At 42.8% G+C, this 27779-nt stretch overlaps 1 protein-coding gene across 3 annotated transcripts in view; it reads right to left on the reverse strand.

The window, feature by feature from the left end:
- Window positions 1-11693: 11693 nt before the first annotated feature.
- The window catches only part of LOC125450957 (nuclear receptor ROR-beta), a 276310-nt gene continuing 260224 nt past the window's right edge, over window positions 11694-27779 (reverse strand). For all 3 annotated transcript variants that reach the window (XM_048527460.2, XM_048527459.2, XM_048527458.2), the window contains exon 10: window positions 11694-27680. In XM_048527460.2, coding sequence (XP_048383417.1) covers window positions 27525-27680 — 156 coding nt within the window. In that variant the 3' untranslated portion in view covers window positions 11694-27524. The remainder of the gene's footprint in view (window positions 27681-27779) is intronic.

Genomic DNA, 27779 nt, shown 5'->3' on the forward strand with positions numbered 1-27779 from the left:
TGCCTAGCCATTTAGCACAGACACAAAGCCAGGTAGATTGTAATGCTTGTCCGCAGACATCAGTCAAGTTAAGGAGGATGACTTTCATTCAAGTGTTCCTGGCACAGTGAGACTGTGATACCAATCTAGGGCGAGCTTGGAGATGACCAAAGCAGGATCCTTCCTATTCAATATGTGAGGATCTGAATGTTATGCAGTCCATCATCTGTTTTGACTCTTTGCAACCTTTTGGGTGAATATTTTCTGCCTGGAATGAAAAAGAGGCAGCTATAACATGAGATGGAGGTGGGTGGCACAGCTGTTACTGTTGGAACGGGTGGGGAGGTATGCCAATCAAATGAGTAGGCAGCGCAGTGGGTATGCAGCGTTAGTGGTGTCAGGCTTTGGGAGGGGTGACAGCAGGTAGAGATGTTGCATTTTGTAGTGAGAGTGATAGATTATGGGCCTTGGTGGGAGGTTGACACAACAGCAGAGATAATGAGGTATTGAAGACAAGATGGTGCCATTTACTCCTGCAGAGTGGTGGTGACCTTCTTTCTGCAAGGCTGGTACTTCATCTAGATGGTGGAGACTGCTCTGACCAGGATGATATCCTCAGATAAGGCTGGAATGGTCTTTTTTCATGGCCTGCATTGCTGGTCCTGGAAGAGGAGGAAGCACACATTAACATCAAAGATAGCAGGAACTGCAGATGCTGGAGAATCCAAGATAACAAGGTGTGGAGCTGGATGAGCACAGCAGGCCAAGCAGCATCTTAGGAGCAGGAAAGCTGACATTTCAGGAAGGGTTTAGGCCCGAAACATCAGCTTTCCTGCTCCCAAGATGCTGCTTGGTCTGCTGTGTTCATCCAGCTCCACACCTTGTTATCACACATCAACATCAGGCCATTTAGCAGGACATACAGGACCCTGCCAAAAGCCAGGAGCTGAACACCTCTCCTCCACACATGTACATGCTCCCCTTCCCCACCGTCTGACTTGACTTGCACACATGCCCGGAACCAGTGTAGCACTGCTTTGGACTGACAATGGCATTTCATTGATGCTGTGGATGCAGTGCCTTGCTGATCTTTTGAACTATATCTGCTGAATGGGGAGTTGTTTCAGGGATGATGTGTAATAAAATGGGGCAGACATTGGACATGAGGAATGCCATTGTAGTGGGGCTGGTAGTTAGTGAGGTGAGTTCGGTAAGATGCAATGAGATAAATGTGTGCAGCCTCACAGTGACAAACCCTCTAAAAATCCCAACAAAACTGGGACTTATCCAATAAACCCTGTAGGATTCGATAGGGCTGCCCCTGAAGGATGTAGGCGTTAACAGAAAAGTTGGAAGAATGGGATGAGATTGGCAGTAATGAGATTCTCAACAGTAAGAGGAAAATGTCCAATTCTCATCAAATATTGAACGTAAAGATGAGAATCTCACTGGAGAACAGCAAGATAAACAAGATAGAGAAGGGAACAGAATTACTTCCTTGGTGCTGTAACCAGATAAGAGAGAAGAATTCACTGTCTTTAATGGACAGTATATCTGTACATTTTTCCACAGGAAATCAGGAGGAAGCAGTTGTATTTCAAGATCAAGGAACCATGATTAATCGTTGTAAAAATCAAGCCGGTTTCCTCTAGTTCTCTTAGAGGTGAAAATCTACCATCCTGACCATGGTCCAGTTATCAAATGATGTCTGTCTTCAGATCCATAGTAAAGTGGTTCACTCTTAGCTAGCCTTAGAAATGGCAAAACAAGCTAATTGGTTGTATCTGACTATTACAGAAATGCTAAAAACGAATTAAACTGAGTCGATTAACATCACCTTCTGAACCTTCAGTGACACCCAGCCTCATTCAGTTTATACATTTAATATGTAAGTAAAGTTAATGCAGGCACATACGTTTAATAACAGTCAATTTCTGACATGCAACAGGTGCACAATATAGTCGAATATATTACTGCTTATACAGAGTTTAGTTGAATGTTTGTACTAACACATGAAGTAACTAGTATAAGAAAAGGATCTTGGCTAATCCAAGATGGCAGATGGGAGAAAATTGTTGCTGTAAGAACTGAGATAATACATTGTGGAGCTGGATGAACACAGCAGGCCAGTCAGCACCAGAGGAGAAGAAAGTTGACATTTTGGGTTGGGACCCTTCTTGACCTGAGATGCCAACTTTCCTGCTCCTCCGATGCTGCCTGGCCCGCTGTGTTCCTCCAGCTCCACACTGTGCTATCTTTGACTCCAGCATCTGCAGTTCTAACTATCTCTGCCAGAACAGCTGATCTTATTTTGAGGTATTTTCAGTGTTCGAGCTGATTTCCTCAATTTCTTGGAGCAGCAATTAATGTTTTATAAGGTGTTGTATTGTTCTGAAGCTTTGGGAAAAAAGATCAAAACAATGGTGCTATAAAACAAAAGAGAGGGAACAAGGACCACGTGGGAGGTGAAAAAAAGGAACAGAGAACCTATTTCAGAGATAGTAGGAACTGCAGATGCTGGAGAATCTGAGATAACAAGGTATAGAGCTGGATGAACACAGCAGGCCAAGCAGCATCAGAGGAGCAGGAAGGCCGACGCTTCGGACCTAGACCCTTCAGCTCTCAGACAAGGTAGTGAACTTTCACAGCGGGCTGCCTTTGCTGTGTAGTTTCAAGTATCTCTGGACATTGGAGTTCCATCTAAGAAAAATAAACCAACAGTGAAATTTACAGCCTACCTTGGAACAACTCAAGAGTTTGGAACTCCTCACAGCAGATGGACAGCTAAGTGTTTTTAAAGTTGATTTTCCCTAAATTGTTGGAGGCTGAGGAGTGACCTTACAAAGGTATATAAAATCATGAGTGGCATGGATAGGGTGAATAGTCAAGGTCTTTTCTCCAGGGTAAGGGAGTCCAAAACTGGAGGGTTTAGGTTTAAGGTGAGAGACGAAGATTTAAAAGAGGCCTAACAGGCAACTTTTCATGCAGAGGGTAGTGCGTGTATGGAATGTATTGCCAGAGGAAGTGACAGAGTTAGGTACAATTACAATATTTAAAAAGCATCTGGATGGGTAGATGAGGAAGGATTATGGGCCAAATGCTGGCAAATGGGACTAGATTTATATAGGATATCTGGTTAGCATGGATGAGTTGGACTGAAGGGTCTGTTTTCGTGCTGTACATCTCTATGACTCCAAAAGGCTTCTTTGCATCCATTTGCTCGCATTACTTAATCCCGTCTGATTGGTATGCAGTTTTCCATTCTCCCATTTACTGGATACAGAACAGAAAAAAAAAATTCCATACAAAAATCAGCAGGGATACTTGGTGATTCTGCTTGTTGTTTGCTCCTCTGGACAGCACTCAACCATAGTTCAGGGTATCCTTCACGTACCTTGAATGTGCAATCCTGTTGACAGGTGTTGGCATCAGACATGTGCCAGCCTCACTGCACCCTCATGTCACATCTCCAAATCCACATCTGCACCTCAATGCTGCATTTTGGTGTGCAATTGCATCTTTCATTGGAATGCTGTTGCCAGCAGACTTTGTGCACTGAGTCAGGCATCCACCTCATTCGTTAGACTGTGGGTGTCCAAGCTCCAAACTTGCTCTCTTCCTGTTCATTCACTTTGTGTCTGCTTGGGTATTCACAACATCTCGATCTTGCATCATCTTTGCATTTTGCCTCCTCAGGCAGAACTTAAAGCTTTCTAGTACTTTCATCATGCTTCACCTTTTACTGCTGATACATAGCCAGGAAACTTGTTGTATTGTCAGTGAACATCTATTAAGATGTTGGACATGTTGCTGCACAACACCAGGTCATGTCATTCTCACACCTGCACCATGTGCCAGCAATGTATTCAGCAAACTGGGCAAAGTACTGGAGCAGTAACAGCTGGGGCACCTCTGCAGTCCAGAGACTGGCTACCCATTGATTTGGAGCCAATCTACCATCCTCTGAGAAAAAGAACAGGAAATGACATCACCAACGCAGGAAATGACATCACCAACCCAAGGAAACCTAAACAGATAAATAGAAAGCGGGACATAACACCAGTGCTTCATTAGAGGCTCACTGTTGATGTTACCTAGAATGGTGACAAAACATCTGGGAACAAACCGGCAAGCTCAGTGAACCAGCTGACATTTGGAACACAATAAAGACCCACTCTCTTGTGGACCGAGAGGAGGAGAGTGCTGTCTTGGAGGTGAAAGGAAGACGTCGGGTTGGCTGTGCACCCTTGTGACCAGTGGATCTTAATGCTGGCTTCGGCCTAATGCTGGTTTGGGGGAGCAGCCAACCTGCAACGATGGCTGTGGCAAGTGCTCATGCAAAAGGTCAGGGGGTCCGGAACACCATCCGTGTTTCCCTAAAGAAGGTGGATGAAGGTGCACCTGTGGACCGCACCTTCTTCGTGAAGAGGGTCCTGTTGGACTGTTGTGGGTTCGCTGCTGTGGACATTTACTGCCTGCAGGATTTCCCCGGAGGAGGTTCTTACGACGTGACCTTCAGGAGTGCCAAGCTTTGTGAGCGCTTCCTGGAGGTTTTCAAGGAGAAAGGAGGTGACAGCCCCCTCTCTGTATTGACTGCTGTCCCGCTGTTTGTGATGCCAGCGCAGAGGAGCCGTATGGTGACTGTACATATGTACAACCCGCATGTGCCAGCAGTTGATGCCCTGACCTTCCTCGGAAAGTACGTGAAGGTGGAAGGGGACCTAACTGACATCATGGACCCCTTTGGCATCTGGACGAGTAAGAGGCAGGTCAAGGTGACGCTGAGGATGGGCGCGGACGGGAACATTGTACACCCACTGTCCAGCTTCGCGATCGGTGGGAGCAAGGGCTACCTGACCTACGCAGGGCAACCTAAAGTCTGCCATGCCTGTGGTAGGTCAGGTCACGTGGCGGCCGACTGCAAAGCCACCATCTGCAGGAACTGCAGGGAGGAGGGACACCTTGCAAAGGATTGCCCACAAGAGAAAAGCTGCACCCTTTGCAGGGAAGCGGGCCAACTCTATAGGGCATGCCCGCGGCGGGGTACCACCTACGCCCAGGTCGCTGGCAGGGGCAATGCGGGGCCAGCCCTCCCAGAGGAGAGGAAGGCACCAGGGCCCAGCAAGGACCCCACTAACGTGCAGGAGAGCCAGGCCGTGCAGGAGGGCCCAGCCCCGCAGGATGGGCCCGAGGCCAGCAAAGCACCCCTGCAGGCTCCGCTCCCCCCCGACAACCCGGAGTCGATGGAGGCGGCGACAGGCGACCCAGGGGAGTGGACAACAGTCCGGAAAGCGAGGAGGAAGGTGAGTCGACGGGACCAGGAACCGCAACCATCAGGCGGGATGAGGCAGCTACATGGGGGCTATAAGAGCTCCTTGGATGAGGGGGATTCGGAGCGGGCCCACCCGAAACAGAAGTTAAAGATCTCGAGGGAGAAGGAAAGCAGCACCCCGCTTCCAGGTGACGGGAGGCGTCCTGAGGCTCCCTCCGACACCCAGTCAAGTGCCGCTGGGGCACTGGAGGGCCCCCCGGAACTTCCAGGCAGGAAGGAGGAAACAGCGCGTCCCCAGCCTGACACTGAGCCGGACCCTCCTGCCTCCGCACCCCTGACGGGGGGATGCCACCCGGAAGGCAGCACGGACTGTTTCCTGAGCCCGGAGAGCGTCCAGCAGTTAGCCCGGGCAATGGGCATGAAGGGACAGATGGAGGGGCTGGACCTTGGACTTGGGGAGGGTACTGCGGTCACTGCCCACAATGGGGGGTACGAGTTGCGAGCATTAATGTGCGCAGTGTCAGGTCCACCGCAAGATGTGTATCCACGTTGGCCTACCTGGCCACCATCGAGGCGGACCTCCTGTTTCTGCAGGAGTGCGGGATACTGCACCTCGGCAGGTACGGGAAATGGTCCGGCGCCTGGACCTGTGGGCCTTCGATCTGGTCGGGGGGTAACGACTGTCGCTCCTCGGGCCTAGCTATTCTGCTGCGGGGGCACAACTTCACCACTTCTCAAGTTCAGGAGGTGGTGGGGGGCGCCTCCTAGTGGCTGACGTCACCTACAGGAACGCTCCCCTGAGGCTGATCAACGTGTACGCCCCAGCAGTACGCAGTGAGCGGTTGGCCGTCCTGCAGCGGCTTCCACCCCTGCTGGCTACGTCCAGGCCGGTCATCCTAGGCGGAGACTTCAACTGCATCATTGATGCAGATGGAAGATCCGGCATGGGGACAGCGGGTGGGGGGAGTCAACTGGACGTCACGTCCAGATTCCTGATGGGCACGATGAAGGACGCCAAGCTGCTCGATGTCTTCAGCACCCCTGCAGACAGAGCGCAGCGGAGATACACCTGGTCGCGGCCAGACGGGTCTATCCGCTCAAGGATAGACTTCCTGTTTGTGTCACGGGCGTTCTCGGTCAGGTCCACCGGCGTCGAGCCGGTGTTCTTCTCTGACCACTGCCTCCTGCTGGCCGACTGTCACTTACAGGGCGACTAGCCGGCCGGCAAGGGGATGTGGAAGCTCAACACGACTCTGTTGACCCCAGAGAACGTCGAGGAGCTTAAGAGGGAGTACGCCGGTTGGAGAACCGTGAAACCCCTCTTTGAGTCTCCAGGCGACTGGTGGGAGACGGTGAAGGAGAACATCAAGAGGTTCTTTGTCCTCAAGGGTGTTCAGAAGGCAAGAGAGAGGCGGGGAAAGCTGTCGCGACTCCAGAAAAGGGTGCAGAACCTGCTCCTTCTGCAGTTGATGGGGGTCGATGTCATGGAGGACCTCTGTGAGGTGAGGGGCCAGCAAGCCTCGCTCTTCACCGCGGAGGCCTCCAGGATAATCTTCCGGTCCAGGGTCCGCTCCGTGGAGCAGGACGAGACGTGCTCACGTTTCTTCTTTCAGAAGGTGCACAAAGAGAGCTCTGTGCTTAGCCGGCTGAAGGAGGGCAACGGCTCGGTGACGTCGTCTCGGCCCGACATTTAGAGGATCAGCAGATCCTTCTATGCCGGACTGTACAACACGAAGCCCACGGACAGCACGGCCTCCGAGTCATTCCTGTCGTCTATCACGGAGGTCTTAGACGACGGCACAAGGGAGTGGCTGGACCGGCCGATATCCCTGGACGAGCTGACCAGAGCCCTCAAGTCCTTGAAGAGGAATAGGACTCCCGGGAGCGACGGCTTACTGGTCGAGCTGTATTCCGCTCTGTGGGTCCTGGTCGGCCAGGACCTGCTGGAGGTGTACGATAGTGCGCTTCGGGCAGGGGAAATGTGCAAGTCCATGAGGAAGGTCATCATCACCCTTATTTACAAGAGGAAGGGGGAGAGGGAAGAAATTAAGAATTGGCGCCCCATTTCACTTTTGAACGTGAACTACAAAATCCTGGCCAAGGTCATAGCCAACCGGGTCAGGTCTGTCCTGGAGTCAGTGATTCACCCTGACCAAACCTGTGCTGTGCCGGGCAGGAAGATCGCTGAGAGCCTCGCGCTCATCAGGGATACGATCGCCTACGTACAGGACAGGCGGGTGGACACCTGCCTCGTCAGCCTGGACCAGGAGAAGGCCTCCGACAGGGTGTCTCATGCTTACATGGGGAACGTCCTCTCCAAATTGGGGTTTGGGGATGGCATCTGCAATTGGATCCGGCTGCTCTACACCAACATCGTTAGCGCAGTCTTGATCAACGGGTGGGAATCAGACAGTTTTCCTGTTAGATCTGGAGTCAGGCAGAGCTGCCCGCTCTCTCCTGCCTTGTTCATGTGCTGTGTGGAGCCCTTCGCCGCATCCATCAGGAAGGACGTGAGCCTGAAGGGCGTGACTATCCCAGGCAGCGGAGGCCTTCAGGTCAAGACCTCCCTGTACATGGACGATGTCGCCGTCTTCTGCACTGATCGTCGGTCGGTGAGTAGACTATTGGACATCTGTGGCCAGTTTGAACTGGCCTCGGGTGCCAAAGTCAATAGGGGTAAGAGCGAGGTCATGTTCTTCGGGAACTGGGACGACCGTTCCTTCATCCCCTTCACCGTCAGGACAGACTACCTGAAGGTGCTGGGTGTTTGGTTTGGTGGAGCTGGGGCGTGCACTGAGACTTGGGAGGAGTGTATCACCAAATTTAAGCAGAAGCTGGGCAGGTGGACGCTCCGGTCCCCCTCCATCGCGGGTAAGAACCTGGTTGTCAGGTGCGAGGGGCTTTCGGTACTGTTGTATGTGGCGCAGGCCTGGCCTATTCCCTGGACCTGCGCCGCTGCGGTCACCTGGGCCATCTTCCACTTCATTTGGGGGTCGAGGATGGACCGGGTCCGCAGGGACACCATGTACAAAGACCTGGAAGATGGGGGAAAGTCGTACCGAACGCCACCCTCGCCCTGATGGCTACCTTTGTGTGCGGCTGCATCAAGTTGTGCGTAGATCCTCAGTACGCAAACACCAAGTGTCACTACTTACTGAGGTTCTACCTGTCCCCGGTGTTGCGAAGGATGGGCCTGGCCTCGTTGCCGCGGAACGCTCCGAGTAGTTGGACCGTTCCGTACCACCTGTCCTTCGTGGAGAAATTTTTGAAAGGAAACACCTTTGACCACAAGGCCATCAGGCAGTGGTCAGCACATAGTATCCTCGAGACCCTTCGGGAAAAGGAGAGGGTGGATCCCGTCATGTGGTTCCCCACACGGACTGCCAAAGTCGTTTGGCAGAATGCCTCATCGCCAGAACTTTCAAACAAGCACAAGGACATTGCTTGGCTGGCGGTGAGAGGGGCATGACCGGAATCTCTGCGCCACTGCACGCTGCCCTCGAGGTGGCTGCGGGGGGGACGAGACTGTCGATCACCTCCTTCTGGAGTGTGCCTATGCGCAGGAGGTCTGGAGGGGGATGTAGTGGTATTTGTCGAGGTTCGTCCCAAGCAGCTCCGTGATGCAGGACTCCGTGCTCTACGGGCTGTTTCTGGGGATGCACACCGAGACCAACATCAACTGCGCCTGGAGGACCATCAATGCGGTGAAAGACGCTCTTTGGTCTGCCCGCAACTTGCTGGTCTGCCAGCAGAAAGAACTGACCCTGACCGAGTGTTGCAGACTGGCGCACTCCAAGGTCCAGAACTACGTGCTGAGGGACGCGCTCAAGCTTGGGGCAGCCGCCGCCAAGGCGCGGTGGGGAAAGACCACCGTGTGAAACCCCTCGTCCAGAATAGGACAAAGAACTCTATCTGGTAACTGGGCCCAGCTGGCGCCTTCCCCAACTGGTCAGGGGGCCAACTGGGACTGTGCGGGGTGAAGACTGCCGGGGTATTTTCTTTGCTTTGTTTTTTTGCCTTCTTTTTTTTCCTTTAGCTGGTGTATGTACCCCCTGGGTAACCCGGAGCGGCTTGCATGACTGGGTAGGTGTGTAAATATGTTTTATTTTTTGTACATCTTACGAATAAAGTATATATTTTTCAAATTAAAAAAAAGGTGATGAAACGTCTGAAAACTAACCTTCCAGCTCAGCGAGCAAACTCACATTCAGAACTGGGCTACAGTCAGTGCTTGTGATTCCTTGTGACCAGGCCAGGAGCTGCACAGAGATCAGTTGAGTGTCTGGTTGGTGATCATTCGGAGCGGTCCATCCAAGTCAGTCAAGTGGTGAGCGACTATCAAATGTGATGATCTGTCCACTCTAAGTCACAAGGTATTATTAATGACATCTGCTGCTGCAGGTAATCTGGGGAACTCTGCTGTGGGGACTGGAGGCAGCACACTGTGATGTAGATGGGATAACAATTTTGAAAGCGGGGTACGATAGAGAATGGGAGGGAACATGGTCACACAGGAGGAGCTCAGCTATCAACAATCAGCACAACCCTGGCTTTGATGGAGAGCCAATGCACTTCCACGTCTGATGTGGTGACGTCATATGCCTGTGGCTGAGGTGGATGTGGAGATGCAGATGCTTAAATAAATGGGTGGGTGGGGACATGGCAAAAATTACAGTTAATGGGGTGGGCAGCCAAGAAGGGAATGTAATGGTTTGTGTGGAGGACAGGCGAGGTAGTATGGGGGTGTCAGTTTCAGTGGTTAGCAGCGGGAGGGATGGGTAACCTAGAGTTAGAGGCTGAGTCCGTGATTTACTCTGTGAAGTCTGACTGCAGTTTCCTGCCTTCATTATAGTTTGGATTGAATTGAATACTTGCTGATAAATGTGGGAACAAAATTCTTATTCTGATTGAATTTAACGCTTAGTTGAGTCTTCTCACCAAACTTCTGCACTATAATATTCAAACACATTGTGAAACTAGACTTTTCATTCTGAGCAAACGTCAGGTATTGGAAGAACTTCAAGCAGAATTACTGAAACCCGGCTATTCATAACAAAAGTTGAGTTATGGGATAACAAGGTGCAAATGTGTAATAGAAATAGAAATGTGAGAATGTATTTACGATGAAATGGGCCCTCAGAAGGTCTTCTTCCTTTCCCTCCCACTAAATCTCAGTGCAGAACCAGGCTGCATTGATGGAATGGAGGGTGCCTGCCCTGCAATAGAGCCTTTTGACTTCAGAGATTTGATTGGATGACATTGGGGTGTTTCTGCCTAGTGGGCACAGGCAGACTGCATGTGTCCTGCCCACAGGCAGTTGTACTTTTGTCGCTTGAACTTGCACTGAGCTGAGAGCAGCTGGCAATGTGGAAGTGAAAGGAGGAGATTTCTGGTAGGCCTTCCACGTGTTTCCTCCTCCAGCTGGTTGTCTACTGACACTGCCCTGTCTTCTTGTGAGGAAGGGGAATTGGAGTGAGGTGACATTCCCTCCTCTCCATGTTGCTTTAAAGTGCTGAGCACCAATGGCTGGAGTGATGCATATCTGGTCTGCGTGCAGATCCAGCATGCAGGTCTTGTTGCCTGGGGATGGGGTGGATGAAAGTGAATGAATCGAGATATCACATGCAATAGTGAATGTGATTTTTGGAAGGAAGTGTGGGCAGTAGCCAAGATTGAGTGTGAGGGAGCAGAGAAGATGGTAGCATTTACTGTTGCGGAACACAGAAGATCATTGGGGTAGAACTCAGGTTGACCAACTAACCCAGATTTTCTGGGACCCTCCATTATTTGAGCTGCTTATCCTGCATTCGATTGTGAGCATCTGGGATGCTGTTTATCCTCTATTTGTGACCAAAAGATCCTTCTGCTTCAATACAGTCATAAACTTGCAAAGTATCTGCTAGTGTTGTAGCTGCGCCCTATTTAGAGTTGCTACATCTGCTAAAACCTGCCCCATTCAGCATATAATGCCACACAACACAATGGTGTATACCCTCAATCTGAATATGTGACTTAATCTCTGTGACTTTGCATTGATACTTCAATGAATACAATCATGCATTGTTACACTTGTGACAGGTATGACATTGGATATGGCAATATAACATGTCTGCAGGATATGCCCCACATCTGTTGGAGATGCCATTTTAGATCTAGGGGTGCTAATCAGTCTAATTTCTCGCCCATGGAAACTAGGCAGATGGATGGAATTGGGATACAGATCAGCTACGAACTCACTGAGTGGTGCAACAAGCTCTTGGGGCTGACTAGCTTACTCTTGTTCCCATGTTCTTGTTTAACAGCCAGTTTAGATGAATAGGCCAATTTTTTAATGCTAAATGATAACCTGGAGTTTTAGGTACTTTAGAGACACTTTGCATTTTCCATATAAAAAGACACAACTAATTTTAGAATGATTTATTATACATTTTATTGTCTTTACTCTTCATTCTTCATTAAAGGAACATAAACATAGATTGTCATTTACAGTAAACATTCAGAAATATTTAATGTGCATTAAAAAGACTTCTACTATTGTCAAACTATTCTGCTTACAGAATTCAAAATGCCAATATTTTCAAATACAAGGTAACTTAAAACTTTTCAAAGTATTTGCAGTTTACTTAACAGAACAAACCAAAGTTTTTTTTTGTAATATATACAAGAAAACAGAAGACTGAACTCTTACAGTGCCTTCCCCCAGTGCATTAGGATTTCTCGGAAGTCTCCATAGCAAAGGCTTTGAATACAAACTCTTCAGACTCCTTCCAACTCATTCTCATTAACATTTAAGATCTGTGGCAAGGATAAGTGAAATGAACTTTCCTGATTCGTACATGGTCATTTTTCTATGTATATTAAAATGTCACTATCTTTTTTTCTTTTCTTGTATTGAGAAGCCTAGGTAAAGTTCAAAGGCCCATAGTGCAATATCACTAGCATAGCTGAAAAGAGTAGGAAAATATTACTTTCACTAAACTAGTGAACATTTCCGATTGTCTCAAATTTCTTTAAGGGATCCTATGATGTGAATCAGTTTTTAATATTAACATAGTTCAGCTACCATAAGAAACCCAAAGTAAGGATTGTAGATGATTTTCAAAGATTAATAATTTAGCTATTTTTAAAATGGAACATAAATTCTGTTTAGTTTTAATTGTTTATATTCCTATCTATTCTGTAATAGTTAATGTAGTATCATACTATTACAATCAAGTTTATTTAAACACAACCTCTTAGTAATCATTACAAATATTCATGTTTTCATGGCCATTAACAGGGTTGCAATACCAGAACAGAAAATAAAATGCTGACAGTTGGTCATAATATTTAGTAAAAAGGAAAATCCCACAGTCTGGTTTTAATTATGGAATGGTACTGAGGTGCTACCTTGGTCATTCAGAAATTATTAAGTATGATGCACCAGTAGTCATGGAAATCACAGGAGATTTTAAAACACATTAGGAAAGCAATGCAACTGAACATGAAATTTCTGAAACAATATGATTTTGTTTCATCCAAAGAGAACCACCTCATAGCTATATTCAGTATGTTCATTTAGCACAGCACGTCAATGAACTGTGATTTTTCAAGGACAACAATGAACAGTGAATGGGCAGATCAGTGAAATTCCATGATCCACTATTTTGTGGCATGAACAGTAGAAATATGAAAAATTCACTTTATGTACATAATGGCATCCTGAGACTGCCTGTTGCTTTTGTGTACAACATTTGTGCTGAATACATTCCATACCTCTCAGACATCTTCATTATTGTGATTTATGGCACTCAAGATAGAAGAAAGCTTTCAAAGTAATACAGGACATGCTGCCAACTCCAGAATCTTAATGTTTATTCATAAAAAGTAAACAGATGCTCAGCACTGGGGTGAATGTTGTGAAGAGTTATAAGTATATACAGACTGAACCTCAAAGGACTGAGAAACAACTGCCAGCTTACTCATAATTTTTAGTGATTTCCCAAATCCTTTGCATAATTATTATTAACATTCATTTTTTAAAAACTCTTTGGGACGTATAAGTTAAGATGGACAGTCCTGTCAGTGGATTTGTTTGTCATTTATTGAAAAAAATCCTAATAGTAGAAAAGCCCACAATATCCTAATTACAATCAGATTTCTCATACAAAAAATGTTTATCACAGGAGAGGAGATTGCACTACTATACCTCGCCCTGTCTCTTAATTATTCAGAAAATGAGTTCTTGTTCATAAGAAAATTACAAAGCCGGACGCCAGTTTGAACTACTAGTCTGTACTATTATAGGATCTATTCACAGAGTGGATAGAGAGCTACAGCAATAAATTGAGGCGACAGCTTTATCAAATACAGGTTCAACAAATATATAGAAGACAATGACCAGAATTTTTGTACATTGTAAAGGAGCAGCATGCAAAATGAACCTTGTGTTTTCTACAGTTATGCGGCAGATTCTTTCACCAAACAAATGCCTTAGATTATTGCTTACTATATCTATTTTATATTTGGAATTCTAAACTTCAATAGAAGCCTTTCTTTGTTTGTGACACACGAAGACAATGGAATATATACCAAACCTTATTTACTAAATTTTAGTCTGCACATAGGAAATTCTTCTCTGCAGTCATTGCAAGATTTGAAAATAGATTATTTCAGCATTATCTCGCCGAAAGTCAATTAGATTGTACTTAAAAATGAGAATTAGTTTAACTCTGGCATGAACAAATTATAGTGAATGTATAAAGTTTTTGCAGTCTTTCGATCCCCATGTTTTTTTTTTAAAACATAGACATGTTGCACTCTATGAAAAGGTTCAGAATGCAATTTGGTAACGTAGTTTACTCTTCAGGACCCAACTAATCAAATACTGGGGATAATGAAGTGTGGAGCTGGACGAACACAGCAGGTCAAGCAGCATCTTAGGAGCACAAAAGCTGACGTTTCAGGCCTGTGGTCCTGCCTACTTGATCAGATAGGCAAACCTAGACAATTCACACACAGACCACTGGAGAATCATAACACCTACTGCCAGCTTGAAGAGTTATGGGATATACATATTTCTATTTGCAGTGTGCATACATGGTCATGAACAGAATAGAAATGTTGCCAATTCTCCCTCTTTGTGCTACACGAGGCAACGTGGATTGGGGGGTGGTGTGGGGATGGGGGGGTTGAAATCATTTCTGAATATTTCAATTTGGATTAATTTATATACTTTGAAGGTCTCTTCATCAGATCTATTCAGATATTTTAATAACAAGTCCACACTTCTGACAAGATCATCCATTTCAAAAACTGACTCTCTACATTACTCCCCAGATGCTGCCTGACCAACTAAGGTCAAATTATATCAATTAGTAAATTGGTAAAAGTCAATTTGATGAACACAGGAACTTTCCTGAAACAAGAGGCTGGTAAGTTTCTGAATTGAAATGTTGGAGTATGAATTATGAATGCTGACCTCGTCAGGCTTAACCCTGATTGACATATCATGTGAAATACGTTACTATATACCCTCTTATTGCTCATAGCTGAGGACTGGTATAATAACTAATGCCCTGGGTTCTTGCTGGACTTAGTAGCAATTGAATAATTGAGTGGGCACTCATTGGGACAAAAAGTCACAAAAATCAACCCTGCCACTTAACACTTCTGTAACTTTTCATTTTGAAATTGTATTAACGCTTTAATAAGGATCAAAAAGGGAAGCTAGATTGACACTATTGACGATGGGTTCCAACTGAAACATTAACCCATCTTTCAGATTGTCTGTTTTATCGCCTTACTTTTTATTTTGACTTTCTAATTGTCATTGCTTCTCTCTTTAAATCATTTAAGATGCATTCAATTATTCTGAAGGATTTCCGTTGTGCAAAATAATATAATGTATCCTAAAATCGGGCCCCTACGCCCAATGTCTCTCAGAACTGAAAGCCTTGTTGGGAGATATTTTTCACCTCAGACATTATGCATTCCAAACCTTTCCTCTGACGCTTACGATCCCTGAGTGGCAAACAGTACAATAACTGCATCCAACAGTGATTGTCATTAACCGGACGATTATGCAAAGTCCAAAAGACACTCGTTTATACTTAAAATCAAGCCACAAAATCAATCTTAACCATTACACCTTTGAAATTTTGTACACCAGTGGTGATAGACAATCTGGTCATTGTTTATTCTATTTACTGCATTTTCTTAGGTGAGATATTTCTACAAATACAATGTTTTGTTCGCAATCTTAAAGAGCTAATGTCGTGAGTCTGATGTAGGAGTTGCCACCTCTTTCATTGCTCTATGTCCAGTAACGCATGAGCCCTGTTTAGTCATGCAGTCATGAATCTAGCATTGCTCATTGTCCCCTCAATGCACATCAAACTGCTGACTTTCAAACAGAGTCAAATTCAGCACTAAGTTAAAGTGATTCAAAATCAACTGTAAAATCTTCACTTTATAGATCACCTCAAAATTTGACTTTGCATTGCTGTACAATTGTCTGACAAGCACTGTCTCCATCCTGGAAATACTCTCAAACCTCCTCCTATCTTAGTGCAGATCTGACTTCCAGATTACAGTGCTGAATTTGTCTTTGTGCATCCGAAATTACTCCACAGGTGCAAAACTGGTCAATAATCTGTCACATTTTTCAAACGCTGTTGCAAAGTGTATTTTTACAGTTGAGCTAAGAGGGATTGCTCTTTAGGGGACAACAAGGTTTGTTTTGCTTCAACAGCAGTTTTTAATCTTTTTTTAAAAGCTGTCATGATCACTGTGACATTGAAGAATACTGCAAGAGGTAAACAGCATACTGTGCTAGCTCAGAGATAGTAGGAATTGCAGATGCTGGAGAATCTGAGATAACAAGGTGTAGAGCTGGATGAACACAGCAGGCCAAGCAGCATCAGAGGAGCAGGAGAGCTGATGTTTTGAAGGGTCTAGGCTTACTGTGCTAGCTCATTCGGACAAGAGAACTCATATAATCTTAAATGAATTAGGGCAACAACATTCAAAAGTAAAATGCATTTATTACTGTTTCACCTTTGGTGCAAAAAGTGGATTAGTCATATACTGACACCTGATGTGTGTCAGTCTCTAAGAACCCTCACGCCAAATCTCTGATTCACCTACAGGACGCTTTTGCACTTTAATGCTGCAACTTGGCTGCTCCAGAAACTACCATTGTAATGCTGTGGCTAGGGCGCTTTACATTCAGACATATGCACCCAGCTCAAGGACCAGACCGAGCTGCATCTCCAAGCTCTTCACTCACTCATAGTGCACACTCACTGTAAATCCACCTGGGTGCTCCCTATCTTGCATTGCCTTGCTTTCCTTTTTTTTGTGATTTTTGTTTTCTCCCTCCCAGTCAGAGATACCAGACTCACATGACTTCTGGATTGCCTTGCTGTTTAGTGCAGATATAAATCCAGGAATGGTTGTCAGCAGGCTGCAGTCAAGTCAAGGGGAAACAGTCTTTATTTCAGTAGGTGCTCCCACAGTAAGTCAAGGAAAATCTCTCAGGTTAATTCAGGGGCTTGAAAATGGTCAGCCAACCATTTGGGGCGGTCAAAGTCAGGATGCTCTCCAAATAAGGGGTAAGGAACTGAAAGTCAGGCAATTTGCTTCCTGTCTTGAATCTTATTGCTCTCTTGTGGGCTGTTTTCCACCTGGATTGAAAGACAGGCAGGTATTATGGGAATTGAAAGTGGGTGACACTGATGTTACTCTTGGTACAGGTGGTACGATGTCCCGAGTGAGTAAGTAGGTAGCGCAGAGGACATGCATGATTAGTGGTGTTGGGGGTGACAACAAGTGAGAGAAGACATTGTGGGCAATGGTAAGAGTGGTAGAATGTGAGTCTTATTGGGAGGTGAGATAGACAGGAGGGGAGGTATCAGAGACAAGCTGGTGGAGCTGATATTTGTGAAGTGAAGAAGGAGATTGACCTTCATCATACAGTGCTAGACATTCTGCCAGGTAGCAATGTCTGACCAGGCTGGTGTCATAGCCGTCACTTCTGGTCCTGGAAAGGAGGAGTCCTGTGTGTGTATCACTCCTTCCAGCAAGTCTTCCAGGTCCCTACCAACAAAACAGGGCAAAGATATCCATTTGTCTGGCATTTCTGAGGAAAATATCAGGAACTGTGCTGTGTAGATATGGACTGGTAGTGCTTGTCTAGGTGCACAACACAAGTTAAGATGGCATGGGTTCAAGGAATGATCGCGAATTCTGGGATATCTGCAGAGTAATGAGTTGTTTTGAGACTGGAACATGGTAAGTTTGGTTTGAAATGGATGCAAGGGACACCTCAGGGAAAGATAGGTGGCAGATGAGTAAAATCCAGTGCGAAAACTCAATAGGCTATAAGGCAGAAATCCATCCAAACAACACTCTCATACTTCAGATTCAGCTCAAAATACTGACAAACGAAGCTTCTGAATTCGAGAGTACAACTGCAACTGAACAAATTCAAATTCTAGCTTGAACCAGCCTGTTTGTATGATAAGTCCTATGAGATGCATGCACCTTTTAGCAGGTTGCCATGTATGTAAAGGGTTGAAATGAATTCCCATCTCAGTGACAAGTTTGACAGTGGGTTACATAATCAGGCAGGGAAAACCATACTGGCTTCCTGTCTCCAGTCTGAATAAGTCCACAAAATGAAAACAATTAGCTTCCTGTGACCACTGTAGTATTAACCCAGAGATGGGTAGAGGGCTCACCATGTAGAGAATACACATGGTGTAGTTTGATGAGGATCTCTCATTCAAAGGCACTCAGTGCTTCATCAAAAGACCCAGCATTCGAACTGGGGGAGCCAGATGAAATCCAGCTCCCACCCTCACTGCCAACCTCCCAGTACAATGTTAACTCACCCCTCTGACCTAGGAGCTAGCAATGATACTAGGTCTCAAGTGTGTATTGTACTGGCAGCAGCAAACCCCTTTTTCAGTGACATTGCTATTCAATAGAGCTCTGTACATTTTAGCTTGTGGGACTACTGCCCTTATGTTCTTACTCCTGCAGAAGGCCTGCCACTGTCTAATGGGACCTAATGTGGTGGATCTTCCCTAAAGACGTGACACAGAGCTTTCACTGACTCTCTAGACAGCTGGTGGGACCCCTTGTCATCTCCATTAATTACCACCCACCACCTATATGGGATTCCATTTTTGGGCAGGTAGTCCTAGATATAGATTGACTGGGAATAGGTAACGTTTCAGATTGTTCAGCTCTCTCTAGTATTTTCTTATGACCCGTTTCATTAGCAAAACACCACATCACAAAATAAAGAAAAACAAGGGCCTGGGTCATAAAAAGTGCATCTATTTTTCAAGTACTAACAATCAGGTATACTAGGCGTAAGGGTACTCCTGAATGTTGGCTTAAAACTGCTTGGTTTAAACACTGGCCATTCAGAGGTGGGCAAATAGTCCAATTTTTTTTTCCTGTTTCAACTCATAGCAGTAATAAAGTTATTAATTTTCTTATGGTTCACTTATAACCTCACAATAACATATAATAAATAAATATTATTAATATTCTTGAGCTGCACACTCTCACCTAATGGTCAGAATCAAACAAACAATCCTTCCTTTCGTTTAGTGGATATAAACTATATCCTGAATTAAATGTGTACAATGTTATCTTGATTAAGAAATGAAGGTATTGTACTTGGAATTTATTGATATTTCGTTCATGCTTGAGCCTAGGAAGATTAATGATGATAGTAAGGAATTATAAAATTCTTATTTCTCCACTCAATGACAGTATCCAGAACATTGTCCAACTCTATCATCCACAGGGTGAGACATGTATCAAGTGAATCCATTAATCCAGCAAGTGATATTATCATTTTACTGCAGGAAATCACAATTTTGGACATTAAATATATGCATACATATAATTGATTTGGCTGCTTATTCTACATCTCACACCATTCTTACCCCCTCTTACTGTACTTCAATGAAAATAAGAAGTGAAAAAGATGCAAAATAGTGGCAGAATCAACATTGTCCACTTTGCGCTAATGTCCCACATCACAACTATTTGCAAAAACGCTTAGATAATCATCATGGGGAAAGAGTTCCACTCTACGCTATGCCTAACGAACTTGCAGACCAATCCTTTATAAATAGCTTCATGATTTTATTAGGCATAGCACATCAAAATAAAATTCCTTCTACTCACACCAAGGTGAGGCACATTACCTACCCATCTCAACAGACAATGTTTAGTGTAACCAGAATACTGCCAACACGCATAAATTTAAAAACCTTAACTTTATGACATATCTAATGTTGAGTGTGAAACTAATCTATTTTAGGTCACATATGCTCTCACACACCAGATTTCAAATTGGCAAATTAAAACTTTCGATATGAAATAGTTCCAAAATTTTTAAAAATACCAATAGGGGTTCTTTATTTCTCACATTTTAAATGTTTGAAGGAAATACTTTCAGTTTGCAAGTCAAACACCCTAATCCATTTGTTTTCCATTTCTACCCCACCTTGATCAATGTAAATAGGAATGATGGTGAGCTTTTGATGAGGGATTCATAGTTGATACGAACTGATTTTAGATCATTGACTACTCCATGTATGATCATTACAGCCACTGGTTTGAAGACAAACTCACCCCATTAGTTTGAAACAAAGGGACAGTATGCAAAATGCATTTTGCTACCAAGTCCCTTTAAGTTCACAACTTGTAAAAACAAAATTATTGAACCTACATTCATACAAAATGGCTGTAAATGTCTTATAAAATTCAATACCCTGTATAGGGAGATGGTTTGAAAAGAGAACTTCAGATGTACAAAACGATAACCTATAAAATGTCACTGTGCTTCCACATAGTTATATACAAACCATCAGAGGCAGGAGAAAATCACATTGCATGCATCCATCCTCGATAAATTATATTTACAATTTTACCCCACGATATCACAACTATACAATTAAGTGCTAAAAGCTTTGCAACGGGAACAAAGAAAACTACCTCACTTTTATGTTAAATGATCTGGAAATAAAATATATTTTCCCTTTAACATAGTTCAGCAATTTACAAATTTCCTACTGCCTTAGTAGGAAGAAGGTTAAACTAATTTTACAAAAATATTTTCCTCCCAAAAGACGTTAAAAGTGTAACTGTGACAAATATATCAAAATGTATCCGAAGTGTTTCAAAATATTGTAAAAATTTAAGCACAGGTTGCGACAGATTTATATACAAAACAGGTTTGAATGCTTATTTTCATTATGACTTTGCATTGTTGCCATCATTGGTGCAGTTTTGTCCTGCAGGTAAGCAAGTTAAAACAATCAGTTCACTGCTGGTTAATTTTGTTGATAGAGATCTGCCACCCTCTACTGGCCAAAATAAAAATCTTGTAAACCAATTTTCAATTCCAAGGAGAAGTTCATATAGCAGTGTCACACATTGCTTTACTCTCCAGCTTACTGTCAGCCAGAAAATTGTTACAGGGCTAAATTCTTGTGGTAGACTCTGACTGTGCATCAATGGAAAATAGGCAGTAAGGAATCAACATCCTATTTTACACTCTGATTTTTAGTTCCATTAATGTTGGTGGCCTTGCTAATCCATGTTCAAAATATTATTGTTTCGATGTACAATTTCTGTCAATGACAAACTGACTGAAATATCTAGCCAGTGGTATAATACTCTAAGCTTAAAACAAATATTTCAGAGGGCAACTTTCCAATCTCATGCTTTCTACAGTGTCTCTGTTTTAGGTGTCTGAAGAGGAGTCATATTGAACATAATTTATTAATTTTCCTTCTCTCCAAAGATGCTGTCAGACATGCTGAGTTTCTTCAGCACCTTCTGCTTTTGCACCATATGAGACCTTAGACTGGAAGCTTCTATACTTAGATCATTCTCAAGTTTTGAAATTATGCTCAGATCCTGCCCCTGCTCAAGGCAACTGCGTGCCTAATGGCAAAATCCTTACTTGACTGCCTCTAAGCTTGTTGTCCAATTTAAAAAAATGGTGGTTGGATACTGGAGGGAGGAGTTTGACACATTATGGACTGTTGCCATGGACCAGCAGACTCTACTGTCTCGCCAGCAAGAACATTGCTGAAATTCAAGGAGTATGAAGTCATGCAAGGCTGCCACATTACCAAAGGAGCAGCACTGATGGAAGGATCAGTTTCCTTGAGATCCTAATGAAATGGCAAGTCTCTGAAGCAGCAAGACAGCATCCTTGTCATTTCAGCTGCAGCATTTTTCAGATATTTCCAAATGATTCCACTGAATTGCCATGATTCTAACACAGGGTGAGGGAAGGCTGATGCTTTCACCCATAACATTGCACTACTGTGAGGAAGTCAGCACTGATTGGCCCATTAAAAGCTCATTAATTTTCTTGATTTAAATGTTGCTACTGTCAGGAGAGTTGTTGAAATGGATGCAAATGTACCTCTGGGAAATCTGTGAGGGATAAATTGACACAATACTATTTTTCCTTTTCTTTCTCAGAATCACTGTGCCATTTCCCACGGCAGCCAAGTATTCCTTCAAATCAGTTTCTCACGCACAACTTTGTTAAATCTGCTCTCTCCATTATTTGAAACTCTTGAACAGTCACCAACATTTGTACTCATGGAAAACAGGACATCTACAGTCAATTAAATGCCTTTGAAGTGTCAGCATGAATGCAGCAGTAAATATGCACTCAGCAAACAGCAGTATGATCAAAACCAGACAATTTGGTTTTATGATGTTGTTTGGGATATACATTTTGGCCAGGACTCCAGGGATAACTGCTCTTCTCTTCAAACTAGAGGCATGGGAACTCTTGCATCTCCCCAAACAAGTAGATGTTGTCACAGTTTCATAACTTATTGTAAGATGGCACCTCTAACAATTAGTGTTGTCAGCATGAAGAAATCTCCAGCAATGTCAACCCTACTGATAGCGCAACACTTTCCCCAGTCCTGGACTAGACGGTCAAGCATTGAATTTCATACTCAACCCCTGATGTGGGGCTTGAATCTGAAACATTGTGAATTGGAGGTACCTCGTGCTTATGATTGATTCTCTGGTGGGAATCAGATTTTAGGTTTTTGTTTTCAGACCAGAACATCTAGTTTCTTTCTTTCGCCCTGCTCCTCATCATTAAAAAAACTTGCATTTGCAGGTTTCTTTGCACAGGTACTGGTTGCAATCAGAACTTAAAATAAAGAGTCTGAGTTTTAAAAAAATGCATTTGTTAGTGAAGACATTATTTCTACTGGTTATGCTATCTATTACTTACTTTTAAACATTTTTTTATGTAAACTTATTTATTAGAAATAATAAAGACATTGTGAAAAAGTAGATCTTGCAGCTTCTGAAACAGGAATTTGCGAAGTATCGCAAAAGAGTAAAGTTAAGATTTTGCACTCGGCTACCCTGGTGATCAAGCTTAACTCCTGGATAACACATTGGCTCTATTGAAAGAAGAATTACTCCAGTTGCTGTGTGCAGTAGCATTGCAAATACTACCAGAAGGAATACCTTTTTCACATTGTCATAGAACAATATTTCCTGTCCTTCCTTAATGTTTTGCAAAATATGGAATTTGATCCTCACTAATAAAAGAAATTACAGTAACCAAGCTGCTCTGGTAAGTTAAACAAAAATAAAGACAGCACCAGTGCTCAGTATGTTGTGCTAAGTAGGTTGTACTCAGTAGGATTTAAATTTAAAATGCTTTTTGTTGCTTTCCTTATCCATATTAAAGATGTTGTCGTCAAAGCACAGAAAGATTAGTGTTCATGGTTCAAAGTTTGGTATTCCCATAACTTTTTTTTTGCAAACAGCATGGACCCTTTAATTTGATGGCAACTTGAATAAATTATTGTGAAGAGAGGTTTTGAACATTTGGGATCATTGCTTGAAATTTTTCTGTCTTTCTATGAGTGCAGATTTGGATTTAAAAACAAGACCTTTGAACAATGCTGCTATCTCTCCTCCTGTTGGAGGAGTCAAATTCTGCTAAAATTCCTCACAAATAGTCTGCAGCACGAACTTGGAATTGCAGAAGTTTAGTGGAATTTTGTATGCAATGCCACAAGTAATAAAGAACAGTAAGAAGCTGAGAAACAGGTCTTTAGAAAACAAATGGACTAGTAAAACGCAGAGGAGATTTTTCTGTTCTTTGTTGTACTGAATTGAATTAGTCACTTACAATGTTTAGAGAGATGTTTAGATGACAGATAGGGAGCCCATTGTATTCTATATCCATTTAAATGAATAGGAAGAAAACTGGATGATTCCCTTGCAGGTATTTTATTCCTAAAGTCTCCAGATGCTGAAACAGGAAAACCTGTCTTACGATGTTTTGTATTTAAAAGGAATTGTTTTCGAAATCTCACAGATCAGAGTTTTTTTTTGTTTGGCCTTAACATTTAGTGTCACCAATGAGAAATTTCAAAGCCAACAGACATCAGAAGAAGAGAAAATCTCCAATTTGCCAGAGTAGTGTGTTTAACTAACTGATCTAACTTTAGAAGCACGCTTACGTCTGCAGAAGTGTACTGTTTAAAAGTTGTTCAAACTAGTATTCCCAATGGATCCCCTGAATGGGAGATGGTGCTTTAGTTGTAATGTCACTGGACTAGTAGTCCAGAATTTCAGGTTATTATTCAGGAATGTGGGTTCAATAATTCAACAGGAAACAGTGAAATTTGAATTCAATGAAAAAAATCTGGAATAAAAAGTCAGCGGCCATTGTAACAACTGTCGATGGTCATTAAAACCCTGATGGTTCATCAATGTCTTTAAGGAAAGAAAGTCTGCCAGCCTGACTATGCGCAGTCTACATGTGACTCCAAATCCAAAGCAATGTACATGACTCTAAATTGCTCATGGGGCAATTAAGAATGGACATTAAATACACCCCACCCCACAAATACATACAGAAAATATAAATTACTGCTAAGACATGGAAGATGGTGCACCATTGAAAGCTGCCAGTTGCATCAGATTGACAATGTCCAAATTTATTTCACTGTTACAGTCCTCTCTGATCTACAATCCCTCTCAGGGCATTGGAGAACTCCTATTGAAATTTATTCCACTATTCCTATTGTTTTTGATACTTTAGTTTTGGCAATGGTTGTTATATGGAGTCTAGGATATCCATCAGAATTTCGAAAGTAGCAGTTACCATTCTAATTTTGAAATCAGACTGATGTTTTGTAATAATAAAACGATTAGGGAAAGGCTAGTCAGAATACAGAAAAGAGCAGTAATAGCAACAGAGAGCAAAGAATGGCTGCTGTCTAGCTATAAAGAGGCAGTTGTACTGTGAGCAAATCAAAAAATCTCACATAGTAACTAAAATGTAATAAAACATCTTAGGAAAAATGCCTTGAAACTCAGGTAAAATGCGCAAGTTAGTATATAATTGTCAATTTCATACAGACTGCGTACTAATAAATATCTAACTCCTAGCTCATTTTAGATACTGGACATGTCGGAAGAGTTACAGCTAGAGATTGCAAGATTTTAATACAATTTGCAAGCTTCTTTTTATTCCAGGAGAGAAGAAAGAACAAACAGTAACAGCTAAATTGGAAATATCATGCATTTTTGTAAAGTACAGAGTGGGATTTTCTTTTGTCAAATTGAAAGGGCTGGATATCAAGAAGAAGAGATTTTATCTTCAAATGTCACAGTATAACATTGGTTTTACATTTCTGCACCATGTGGAAGGCACTATTGCAGCAAAGTAACACTCAAGTGTTTTTTTTTCAACTTGGTCTTCCCCTTTATGCACTTAATGTTGAGACTAAGTGGTGACTGTGGAAGGCAATTGGAAAAGCTGAAAAGTTGCTTCCCTGCAATGCTATTCATAAATTAATTCAACAGATCTTGTTTAAAAGCAATTGTGCCTTACAAAAATGGCGAGTTTATCTTGAGCCTACAAAATTTAAACCTTCAGTTTTCTTCCCATCTTTCCTGATGGTGGTATGTTATACTAGGGCGGCTCTCCACTGCTTTGGCCATCCTTTACATCGGTGCCTATGCAGCTGGTATGAATAGATTGTTAGTACATGGAAGGTGTTGTCATCAAGTGAGAACATTTTCTTCGTTGAACAACTGCACGTGTTTTTCAGCTGGCATTACTGAACAAGAATCAGGGATATGAGTAATACAAAGACTTTTTTTTTTAAAAAACTAGCTTAGCCCAAGAATAATGCATCAAATGCATGCTGCTCTGACTGAGATCATCTTATACAGCACAGACACCAAGGATTGAATTTAGGTCATTCACATCTGTACGATTCAATAGCACTTTGAGCTATCAGGGTCACTTGAGTTATATGTTTTACTGACAAACTGTAATCATTTTCTCTCCCTCTCATTTATAGTTTTGCCAACTGTTTGCTTTCCTGGGTTTACAAATGAAAGCATTATTTCAAAGAATGCTAAGTCTGCCCTAAAAGGTTTGCTTTGGAAGATGTCATCTAGACACAATTGTCACGGCTGCTGCTTTTCCCCCCACCAATCATAGGAAATTAAACCATGCACCCCACCAGTTATTGATTTGCTAGAATACAACAATAAATAATAGAACCACTTTTCTGCTCAACTTCTAGTTTTAAAAATAATTTTTTAAGTTTCAAAAATGTAAAAGAACTGCAAGTAAATCATTACATTGCACACAAGCTTTCCTGCACGTCGATCGCAAAGGCTAATAATTAAATTTGTGGCTATGAAATGTATAGATTCAATCTTCCTGGTTTTGGGTCTGTTTGATATGTAGACATTAGTTTTTTTAAGGTTAATAGATTTAAAAAAATTCCATTACTGGCAGAGCAGACATCATAACTGCACCCTTTTTTCCCCATTATGAATTTGATAAAGGACAAGGAGCATTCGAAGTAAAATATTTTTTCCAGTAATGCATATGACGATTTTTACAGGACAAACATATAGGCTTGTTTGCTGGTGACTACACTGCATTTAGAAAGAAAAAGGGCTACTGTTCGCCGAGCACCAAGAAACTCCTTCATGCTGGCGTTGAACAATCAAAATCCATTTCCAACTGAAACTAGTTGCATTATCGGGCTTTTTTTCCCCTAAAATAATGACTATTTTGGCAGTTGAAACTGGAATGAGGTTAAGAGCATTAGCACAGCTATAAAACAAGCTGAAATAAATTGTAATGTTTAGAACAGAATATTAACATCCAGTATTTTATGTTCAGTCTAAGTACACCAATAAATCAAATAGTGCTTCTTGATATTTTAAATATAAAAATTTTGAGAACAAAAATAGGCCTTCAATGAAAAACAAGTGAGAGGGATTTGCAATATCAAAGTATGAATGGGGTTATCATGTCCCTCACTGACTGACAGTTCTGTTATGGAGTGATGAAGATATGTGCTAAAAACCTTTCCTTGTAGATCCATGTCACTTTAATACCAGCTACTGCCTGAAACACTGAGACTCAAACTGTTAGTAAAAAAAGACCATTACAGCTTCCAACACAAGATTTTGGAACAGAAATTACTTGGTTGTTGTCATTTCAGCTAAAAAGGCCAAATACTACCTTTTTTGATTTGTGTTTTTTTGTCATTCTGTGCAACTTTATACATAAAAATATAGCTTAATGTGGAAAACTAGGGCTTTTTGTAAAAATCTGAAGTTTACATTTCCAAGAAACAAATCCTTAAAACCATCTTTACATAGAATATACTAGAATCCACACTCAATTTCCCGACAATCCAGACAAGGCTTTTGTTTATGTCCTTTTCTCCTTCCACATATTTTCCAGATATATACTTTCATCCGTATATATGTTGGAACTGTGACATCTTCGAAAACATCGAAACTAAAATTGCAAGACCCAACAAAAGACATGAAAAAAAATACACACAGAAACAGTTCAGCCCAATAGGCTGAATTCTCTTAAGTCATATCCAAGCCATGAGTAGAAGGAATAATACTGTAAAATCACGGTTCTAATTATAAAACAGTATTAACCAGCATCTGATTGTTAAAACTTACCCCAAAACAGATAAAAGTAGAATGACTTAGCTTTTGTACATTGTCTGATCGGTTCCATAAAGCTCCGTATCAGGTGCAGTATTTACATTCTTTAATCGGTAGCGGTGAAAAAGAATCTATTTAAGTGCAGGACATTCCTAGTGTTGCAGTAGTAATTTTTTTTCATTTAGAAGTCTTAAATTTACATGTCTTTTTCCAAAGAGAGCTTTATTGCAAGCATGGCGGCATGTGCCGGCCACAACCGTCACTTGGGGATAGTCGAAGAGTCCGGATTAAAGAGCTCCTTATAGAGAGGAGGAAACAGGCTGTTGGCTGTCTCTGGGTGCAACAGCTTGAATGCCTGGAGTTTGTCAGTGTGCAGGTTGCAAAGTGCAGTTAAAGTTGGTAACCTGGAGATCAACTGAAAGAAGAGAAAAGTACGCGGTCTTAAATGAAACTGCAAACAATGTTCCATTAATCCCATTTTGTTGAGGCAGCACAAATCCTGATAGTAAACCTT

The sequence above is a fragment of the Stegostoma tigrinum genome, chromosome 3 (assembly GCF_030684315.1).
Source record: "Stegostoma tigrinum isolate sSteTig4 chromosome 3, sSteTig4.hap1, whole genome shotgun sequence".
NCBI classification, from domain to species: domain Eukaryota; kingdom Metazoa; phylum Chordata; class Chondrichthyes; order Orectolobiformes; family Stegostomatidae; genus Stegostoma; species Stegostoma tigrinum.